The sequence below is a fragment of the Semicossyphus pulcher genome, unplaced genomic scaffold, assembly GCF_022749685.1.
Source record: "Semicossyphus pulcher isolate SPU_LCO1_2020_fin unplaced genomic scaffold, fSemPul1.0.p SCAF_25, whole genome shotgun sequence".
In the NCBI taxonomy this organism is placed as follows: domain Eukaryota; kingdom Metazoa; phylum Chordata; class Actinopteri; order Labriformes; family Labridae; genus Semicossyphus; species Semicossyphus pulcher.
This window is the reverse complement of record NW_027211699.1, coordinates 8,949,946-8,960,297: the sequence shown is the minus strand read 5'-3', so window position 1 is coordinate 8,960,297 and position 10,352 is coordinate 8,949,946. Positions and strand designations below refer to the sequence as shown.

At 44.2% G+C, this 10,352-nt stretch overlaps 1 protein-coding gene across 1 annotated transcript; it reads right to left on the bottom strand.

Moving 5' to 3' along the window:
- Positions 1-658: 658 nt before the first annotated feature.
- Positions 659-5,699, bottom strand: LOC138604357 (phospholipase A2 inhibitor and Ly6/PLAUR domain-containing protein-like). Its single transcript, XM_069676276.1, has 5 exons — positions 5,588-5,699; positions 3,657-3,755; positions 3,398-3,574; positions 2,978-3,103; positions 659-1,337 (listed from the first exon to the last, which is right to left on the bottom strand). Exons 1-5 carry the CDS (start codon positions 5,634-5,636, stop codon positions 1,153-1,155), a joined length of 636 nt encoding a protein of 211 aa, XP_069532377.1. The 5' UTR covers positions 5,637-5,699; the 3' UTR covers positions 659-1,152.
- Between the last annotated feature and the right edge of the window lie 4,653 nt (positions 5,700-10,352).

Genomic DNA, 10,352 nt, shown 5'->3' with positions numbered 1-10,352 from the left:
GGAGACAGCCTCTAGTGGCCACTTGAGGAACTGCAGTTTTTGGTACCTACGCAGCTTCACTTCTCCGCCCTGGAGGTTTGCTGCTCGTCAATCGTAAAGCTATAAATACGCTCATTTTAAAGCAGAAGTATTGTCACTGTGATCAACTCATCTAACACGGAGGGATGATTTACTGCGTGGTGTTCACATAACTCACTGCTGGACTGCAGTGAACCAACAGTTAAGCCTCCACAGTGCCTTTAATTTGCTGTGTCAGTGCTTTTGAATGGGGGAGTTGAATGTTTGTGTTCATCCCCTTTGCTGTAACTGTGTCGACTTCTCAGACGTGAGTCACGTTGGCTCCACTGGCCTACATTTAGTCCTGATACCAAACTGCACTTGGAACACAGCCCGTCCTCTTTTTACCCAACATGCAATATAATCTGTTTTATTACCTACAAATGTATAAACACAGTAGTTTGGAGCTGCAACAAACCGTAATTTACCTGAATGATTCATAGGAAGATGATGTTTTTAATGCACTTTTTAACCCTGATGATAAACAAGGTATAAACAAGGAACAGATGTAAAGACAGAGAGTTAGAAGATACAGATATTACTGAGACACTAACCTCTAAATTAACACACAAACCAAACAGATAAAGACGGTACAAAAATCTACATATTTATAAGTGATTTATTGAAATAGCATGCAAAGAGTGAGACATTAACTCTCAAAGTTATTGGTGTGAAAAGTGTGTGTTTGTGCGTGCGTGCAGCATAGACTGTATATAAAGATGGACGACATGACAGCTCCCTAAAGGTGAAGCCAAATCCTCTCCATCGCCCCCTGCTGACTGGCTGCAGTATAGGTCATAAAGCCCGCCTCCTCCATGTTAACAGATGGGACATGAGTCAAACTATAAAATCTAAATACACGCCCGATAAATTGTTCTCAAACATGGTTTCTGTCATTATAGTTAGTTCTTATCATGCTGATTTACGTCCAAGTTATTTGATGGTGTCAAAATGATCAGTATTAGTAGTATTTGTGTTTCTACATGTTATTAGATCGGCTCTGTTTCTGAATGTGCAGATTGTTTCTTCTTGTGCATTTGTGTGTGCGTGATTAAAAGCAGCTGCGTGTGCATGCGGTGTAAACATATGTATAATCTAAAGCAGGACTTGATGTGCTGTGACAGCAAAGGTCAGCAGCACGGCGCCCATCCCGCTGCCGCCTGGAGCTCCACAGGTGATCCTGGCATTTTCACCCAGCAGACCCCCAGCGAGGGACAGGAGTCCACACAGGTTTCTGGACATGCAGCCGAGATGCTGCAACTGTGTGGAGTTTAATGTCGCTGCAGAAGAAGGACACGAGGAAGGAAGGAAAGGTTACAACACACGTTCATTTGATTTTTGATGCTTACAGGAAGTGCAAAATGTTATCGAGGGCATTTAAACTTCTTTCACATCTTCAAATATATGTACAGTGTTTGTATCTTTTGAGACTGCAGGTGTAGCAGCAGTTCAAGGGAGAAAAAGTTCTAATACTGGGGAAATACTGCCACCTATATTCATGCCTATATGTTCACATTTTGTCTGTTATATTTTATTTCTGTATTAGATTTTCTTCTTTCAGTCGAGGACGTTTTCAGGGATAAATGAGTAAGAGAGAGAGAGAGAGGTTAAGAAGAAACCTCTCAGAAGCAGATCAAATTAAGTGCTGTAAGGTAATAGATGCTCCTTTTATATGTGACAGTTAATTATATTCATTTTCTCTGCATTGTTGAGCAGCACAGGTGATTACGGCATGGGTTCAGGTGAAGCAGATTTCTCAGGTAAACATTAATTTGATCCGGGCTGATAGAGGGAAAACTGATCAGGATGATCTTGATGGAGTTTTCAGATTTAGCTGCGTCTTTGTTTCGTACCTGGCTCTGCACCTGCGTCTGGTTTTCATGGCTTTATTTTGAGGGTCTAATTCTTTTTTGTAGGATCAGCTGTCTCAGAGTGTAGCATCCAGATCCTACGATCCTTTGACCTTTGACCTTTAACCGGTCTTCTGGTATTTACCGTTAGCTGAAGTATAATGATTCCTTGTTTATCGCTTAATATATTGTTTTTTTCTGTAATAACCTTCCTCTTCTATGTTTGTTGGACTCCTTTTGTAAGTAGTCTTGTATGGGGTGGAAACACAGGGCAATTATCATGGTTTCCCCATTAGATGTGCAAGTTTTTAAGCTTCCTTCTCTCTTAAATGCCTTAAAGTCGAGCTGAAACAGCATTTCGAGAGTATCTAGCTTCCGTATCGTGACGTATTTCCGAGTGAAACAGGACGTGCAGGCGGGACATATCATTAAAGGGATTTGATTTGATCGTTGAGAAGTGGGCGTAGACAGACGTTCTCCACAGCGCAGTAGCTAGCTAACTGACCGAGTGTTCTTGGTGCTCTGCGGCTAAATGTTGCAGATTGATTGGTTGAAGTTGTTTGGTGCTAACTTACGTAAGCACGCGGGAAATTTAGTTTTACCGGAAGAAAAGTGATCAGATTTTGATATAAGAATACGAAGAAATGGATTTTCTGTATTTCTTTGGCCTATATTGTCAAATAGATGCACAATATTACCGGGGATGTGAGCTAAAGGATTAAAATGACATTTTTCATTTCACCTCGACTTAAAAAAATAGTGCTATAATGTCCCTAATGGGCTCCCAGACCTCCTGTGTTTACTCTAAATCCTAGATGTCCACAACACATGGCTTGGACCCGCTATTCAGTACTTATTGATGACTTAAAACACTAAAATTGTCACATCAAGGTGTTTAAATTAGAGCGGTTTGGTCTTCCTCCAGAGTAAAGTTGTGAAGTTCAAAGATGTAATTATAATTTTTTGGACAGAAAACGGTTTCATTCAGTTTTCAAAAATCCACATCAAGCCGAAAACACTTCCCACAGCCGAGGATCAATGCGACCACCTCCGCAGACTCGGTCACTTACAGGTGCCGTTGAAGCAGCTGTCCTCGACGCCCTCACAGGACAGAGTGGAGTTGCAGGTCCCAGACACGCTCTCAGCTGGGCTCGCACACGCAGGACACTGCTTCCCGTTCGCCGAGCTGTTGGTGACTGGAGACACGTCAGGGGAGAAGTGTGAGACTCTAAATGTTTACTACACATGAACAAACTCAGCTGACTTTAGTGCACTTTAGAAAATGATCAATAATCTTTAAACTTTATCAAAAAGAATGATAATATATATAATAACATAAAGATTTGATGATATCATAACAATTTGCCAGATTCCCCATGTTTTTATGATTCCAGCACATTCGAGCGTCCCACCCTGACCACGCCCTCAGAGGAAAGAAGCCACTCTTTGAATATGTTGAACTGTTGGTCATAACGAGGTGTCGAGCTTACTGGCCAGCGTCCTGAAGTTGCAGTTGTCTGTGATGCAGCAGATCTGAGCGTGAGCTTCTCTAGCAAACCCCGTGTTCACGGCCCACTCAGTCCTAGCGTTGAAAAGAGTGAAGCAGGACCTCAGAGAGGAACAGTTCTTATTCACCGTCACACTCGTGGATGACATCGTCTGCCTCACTGGTGATAAAGAAAAGAAACAATTACAGTAAAAAGTAGGTCTGATTTTATTAATATGGTGATTAAATGTACTGAGACCCACATGAAGTGATTGTTTTGCAGACACTGAAGAGCGGACATGTGACTGAGGTCGAGCTGGAACAGTTGGCGTTGGCACACATGTGACACAGCAGAGACTCGGCTGAAACATGAACACAATCCTTTCAGACAGAGAGACGCACTTTGGAAAAGGTTCAGTAACACGTCCGGGTCATGTCCACACAGCTTTAAATTCTGTCCGCTCAACAACATGAAATAATCAGAGTGTGCAGGACAGTTCTTTCAGGAGTCTGTCTGTTGCTTCTAATTGTTTACAACTGTCCAAACTTAAAATACAATGATCAATATGATCAATTAATCACCCCCTGTTTTGTTAATTAATTTAATAGTTTGAGGATTATTATAAAGAGTTCACAGACTCTGGTTTCTTTCTGTCTCTAAGACAATAAAATCTGATTCATCAAGAACATGTTGGATGGATTTATTGGCACTGAAAATAATAATGACTTGCAGAAACACCGAGTCAGCGACACCACAGAGAAGAAACATGGAGTCATGTAACCGTCATCCCTGGCTATTCTTCACTTAACAACAAACAAGAAAAAAACATGTCTGCTATTGTGGAGAGAGTACGGAAGCTTTAAGCGGACATGCATCCATACATTTCATTTGCTCGTCATTTCCAGTTTTCTCCAGATCTCGACTTATTTTTCTCGTAACCTCGGGATAGCAGCGCTAATTTTCTGGCAATCTTGAAAACAGAACAGGCCGGTCACTGTGATGTTACAGAACAGGACGTGCCGTGCTGCCGTCGCCCGCACTAATGAGGGAAGTTAAGTTCTATGTTCGTTTGGTGCTTTTGCAGCTCGAGTTATACGAGTTATGATCATCTGATGTTACGTTGGTGCAGCGTCATTATCTCGAAAAAACAAGACAAATAAGTCTTGAGAAAAAGGTCAATAAAGGCCAACATACGTTCACAACAGTAGACGGCTCCACGCATCTGTAAAGCGAGTGACTGAGGCCAGCCGCCATTCACAGCTACAGAACCAGGGGGATTTAAGACGGAGAGACACGGTGATCGTCCGGAACAAATGGCTTAAAAGTCGGCCAAGTTAACCGACAACTGAGGCGGAGTTATAGATGGCGAGCCCAAAGAGATCACATAGTGCTGCGTAGCATCGCAGCTAGCCGCAGAGCTCAGTGCCCTGTCCTCCTGCAGTCACAGCGGGTTTAGCCCGGCCTTGTTTAAGCTCCCACGGCAACGGGCGGCTGAACCGTCGCGTACAGTCTGACCTGACAGAGCTGTCACCCAGCTGTTTGAAGACTTCTCTACAAACAGACGTCACTCCACTTCCATCACTTAATGAAGTTTTAAAGATATTTTAATGACTTCAAATGTGACAGTTTAATCTTAAAGATATTGAAAACATGGTGGGTTAAATAAAATTGTTTTCTTTATAAAAACACAATTAGTCTTTAAAAAGTTGTCTGGGGCTCGTCTTATATTGGGACGTTATCACCGGAAAATTAATGTATGGATGTTTGTCCGCTTAGGGCTTCCGTAAAAGAGACCTGAAATATTGATGTATTATAGTATCAAATATAGTAATCAAATAACAATCACATAAAACAGAGAAAAACGACAACTCAACACAGCGGAGGAACTAATATCAGTAAAAAGTTGGCATTTATTATAAACTGAAAGTTAATTTTGTTTACTGATTAAACAGCTGTTTTAGCCTCGAACCTTGAGCTTGATCAGCAGTAGAAGTATTTAGTGAATCTCCGTCCGTAACATCGACATAATTTCCGTCTAAAATACAACTTGTATATCAATGACTAATAAATTATCAAACATATTGATAAAAAGTTGTAGGTTAAACCTTCTTACATAACAATCTCCCATTTAGAAATGTACTTCTTTTAATAATCTTAGTTACAGAGTATTAAATGTAGTCAGTGATCAGTTACCTGTGATCAGCAGAGTGCAGGTGAGACACACGGTCAGCAGCAGCCTCATGGTGGACGACTGTTGCAGCTTCTTGCTGTTTCAAAAAGTTGTGTCCGAACATGAGTGAGTGAAAACAGGCAGATGAGCGTGGGTGGCTCCTGAACGCAGCCTGATGTTGCTGATCCAGTTTAACAGCTGATCGTGTTGATCAGTTTCCTCAGAGATAAATGGAGCGATAAGATCTCACAGCGAGTCTGTTCAGTCTGTGAACATACTCATCATAACTTTTAGTCTCCTGATGCAGATTTTTATCGTCACATCTTCAAACTGAGCTGAGAACAGTTCAGGATATCTTTCCATCATCTGGTTTTGCTAAGCTGAACAAAAGTCGTCACGCTGAGCCGTCACATGATGCTGGTCATCAACTCTGTCGCCCAATCTCCTCCCTAAAGCCTGAACACTGAACCCTCATGGACTTTACAGACACCAGGTGTGCAGTGTGAGTGCATGAGGGCTCGCAATGGTATAAAAAAGGAGGAATAGCACACTGCATTGTTACTGTTTAAAGTACTGCTGTGCACGAGTCTTATACTGAAAACTTTAACCTTGACTTTGTGCAGACTTTTTCCTGCCAGCCTCCGAGAAAAATGTCTGCAAGAAGCCGATGTGTGAACGCAGCAGGTAATAATCAGGAGCATTCACCGTGAGCGACTGGGTGGGGTGATGACGATGTCATGTGACCAGAGTGAAACCAGAAGAGCAACACATAACAGGATGATTAAAAACATCCGAGGTTGAAGAAGAAGGATCGAGCGAAGACGTCTGCAGACTGGAGAGAGGAAGAGATTCGGGAGCTTCTGGCTGTGAGGGCCGACGTGGGAATTGTTCGGCAGTTGCGGGGACAGCAGCGCACTTCTTACGTCAGGTCCTGCCTCGTGAAACTTCCTAGAAATTGTGTGTGTGGGCAGTGCAGGAGTTAGGGGCCCTTTCTGTGTGGAGTCTGCATGTTCTCCCCGTGCGTGCGTGGGTTCCCTCCGGGTACTCCGGCTTCCTACCACAGTCCAAAGACATGCTCGTTAGGTTCATTGGGGACTCTAAAATTGCCCGTAGATGTGAAGCTGAGCGTGAAAGGTTGTCTGTCTCTGTGCATCAGCCCTGTGATTGACTGGCGGTCAGTCCAGGTGTAACCTCGCCTCTCGCCCAATGACAGCTGGGATCGGCTCCAGCCCTCCAACCTTAACAGGATAAGTGGTGTAGATAATGGATGGATGTCAGGAGTGCATGTTTGAAACGGGCTTCAGACTCCACAGAAGAAGAAGGAGCTCCGCTTTGCAACAGCTCAAAGAAGCAGCAGATGGCGCTGCAGGCCCGTGAACCAGCTGCCTGTTCAGACACTTGCAGCTGAAGATGTAAAGCCATAATTCTTTTCCCTCTGGAGTATTAATCTCATCCAAACGGGGTCAGAAGTCCGGGTCAGAGTTTTTAGCGGTGACATTCCTGAGCAGACATGTAACAGTCTCTCCCCTCACCGGGCCTCCTCGAGGTGCAGCAGGTCTTTCTCCCCCACATTCCTGATGACCTAAAGCTGCTCCGCCATCACAACAAAACTGCTCTTTAAAGACTTCGCTGGGAGGTGATGACACACGCCACAACCCAGACTGTTGTGTAACTAATAAAAACAAAGCCCAGCTCCACATGTCGTCTGCGCTCTGTTTCCATGCAGGTGTGAGGACGCCCGGAGGAAGAGTAAAACCCTGAATGGGAGCGGATCACAAGAGAGCCGGATAATAAACTAAAGAAGCTCTGGATCCCCGAGCTACACAGACCCCTGCCAGCTCAGACAATGCAAACACAACGGTAACTTGAGAAATTAAGCACACACACACACACACACACACACACACACACACGCCTACGCACAGTGAGACACAGAATGAGCTCATGCTGCTTCTTCAAAACCATCGAACGAACAAAAGAGCAACATTAGTCAACTCCACGTCTTTAACTAAAATCGTTGGTGCAGTTCTCGGTGCGGCCTGGTTGAGGATGGAAATGATCTCCACATGTTTGTGTTTTCGTCTGTGTTTGGCCTCCGCTCTGTGTTTGCACGTGAGCGTCTGACGACTGCTGCTTCGTAATCAGAAACAGAGCAGCACCTGCTGCAGACGCTTTCTCAAAGAGGACACGCTGTTGCTTTAGAAGCTGTTTCTGCTTACAGACGTATTGAAGTCAATGTTGATGTTTTTATTGACACAAATTGTCACTTAGTTTTGTTGCTGTTATGTGTGAACAGATAATGAGGTGGAAGTGACTCATTCTACCTCTTTGAAAGCAGATAGCGACGACTGGTGGAGCCGTGGTTTACATGTCCCGCCCCTTCCTCGACATCAAAGATCCGGCACGTCGGCATGTTCACCAGCAGAACAGCTTCTTGTGTCGGTCTGAAACAGATATTCACGCTTGTGTTAGTGTTGGTGTTAGTTACATCTCCTCTCGCCGTTCCTCCTCTACTCTGCTGCAGGAACCCCATTTGCCAACAGAGCTGTCAATCATGAGGCCACACCCCCTTTTTATAGCATCAAATAACTAATTAAAAGTAAACTTGTCAGAAAAATTAACACTTGGACATAAATCAGCATGATAAGAACTAACTTTAATGACAGAAAAATGTATTTGACGTGTATTTTGATTTTATAATTTGACTAATGTCCCATCTGTTAACATGGAGGAGGCGGGCTTTATGAGCTATACTGCAGGCAGTCAGCAGGGGGCGATAGAGAGGGTTTGGCTTAACTTTTAGGGAGCTGTCATTTTATACAGTCTATGGCCTGAACTCTGCAGAGACTGGACCTACTGTAGGAGTTCCTACAGACCATAAAGGATGTTTTACTTCGAGCCACTTCTAAAAAAGTGTACCTTAAACTCCCAGAGGTGTAACTCTCTGACACTTGTATTAGATATCTTTTTATTGTTTAGGGTGAACATCTGACCCAGGCAGAGGTGGCTTCAATACTTTCTTTACTGAAGTAGAAGGACAGATGTTTCTCAGGGGTCGAGGCAGATGGCTGTCGACCGATGAGTCGGGTTCTGCTCGAGGTTTCTGTCTGTTATAAGTTTTTATGGCCACTGTTTCTAACTGCTCGCTGGGTCTCTAATAATAACATAAAGAGTTTCTTGAGATAACTTTTGTTATGATTTGGTGCTATACAAATAAAAATTGTGTTTTGAGAGATATTATTTATATGTTTCCTCTTATTATACGATAAGTTTGCATGTCGAAATAACGTAAAAACATTGTGTTATAACGTAAAAATGATCCTTTCATGTCAGCGCTCTTAACACTGATCTGGTCCTTTTATTGTGCGGCAGCAAAAGGCTTCCAAAGCTGACAACACAGAAAAACAAGCTTTAGAAATTAGCCACATCCCGTCCCGTCTGGTCCGCCCACCCCCCACTGCATTACACACCAACTGTCACAAGCACACACACACACACACACACACACACACCATCCTCTACCTCCCCAGCCCCCCGTCATGCCATAATCCCCCCACCAAACACCTCTTCTCCGAGCTGAACCATCTCCCCCGTCAGCACCACTCTCACACCTCTGTGGGAGAAAACTCGTCTGTTTATCCTGGAAGGTTATCTGTAACGTAAACATCGTCATATGGAGCAAATCGTCGGCGTTTAAATCAGCTTTAAGACGTCTCATCCCTGTAATCTGTCTGAGCTGGATCTGCTTTTAACATTTTTTACAGGACGAGAGCTGCCAAAGTCACTTTACATCCGCAACATTGTGGAGGTATCCATTTTCTCCTCGTGTTGGAGGCTGAAGTTTGTCTGTTCTGTGTCTCGGCCTTATTTAATTTGTAAGTGATCCTTCTCTTAAGCATGCCTGGTTGTAGTCCCTGCCAGACTCTGTTATTAAATAGTCCCAGAGAGATTTTCTTTTGTTATCATCTGACTAAATAACTGACATTCCTTCTTCCTCAAGTCGTCACATTTATCTTCCCATCTCTCCTTATTAGAATCCATTATGGAGAGGAGGAGGGATTGTTCTGTCCGAGCTCAGGCCTCAGTCTGAGTCCTGCAGGAATGAGCCATGGCAGCAGTGAAAGAAGGAATGGATTGTTGCAGGATGGTTATATTTAAAACTGTGAAATGTTCTCGCATTGCATCGCAGAGACGTTTGGCACAGAAGCACCAACATGTTCAAACTGTGACATTAACTTTCACGCAGGACATCCTGATAACTGAGGACATCGGAATCACACTGAGGTTCAGAATCAGGTGTCACATGAGGGGGCGGGGTGGGGCTGGGGCATTATTAATGAGAATGGCAGCAGAGGGGAAGAAACTGTTCTTGGGTCGGGCGGAGGGTGTCAAAGAGTCTGTGTCCAACATAGGAGGGGTCGGCCACAATCTTACCTGCTCGCCTCAGGGTCCTGGACGTGTACAGGTCCTGGAGAGATGCAGCCAATCACCCTCTCTGCCGAGCGAATGATACGCTGCAGCCTGCCCTTGTCCTTGGCAGTGGCAGCAGCGTACCAGACTGTGATGGAGAAGGTGAGGATGGACATGGACTGTCATTTTGGACATGACAGGATACATCGAGAAGAGGGAGTGGGGTACACATGCAGCAAAGGGCAGAGGGTCGGAGTCGAATCAGGGGCCGCTGCAGGTAGGACTGAGGCCTACCAACTGAGCTCTCTGGCGCAGCGACAAGTGTAATCAATCTCTTGTCGAGGCCACTCCAAATGCACGCCTTCAACTCCTTTTGAA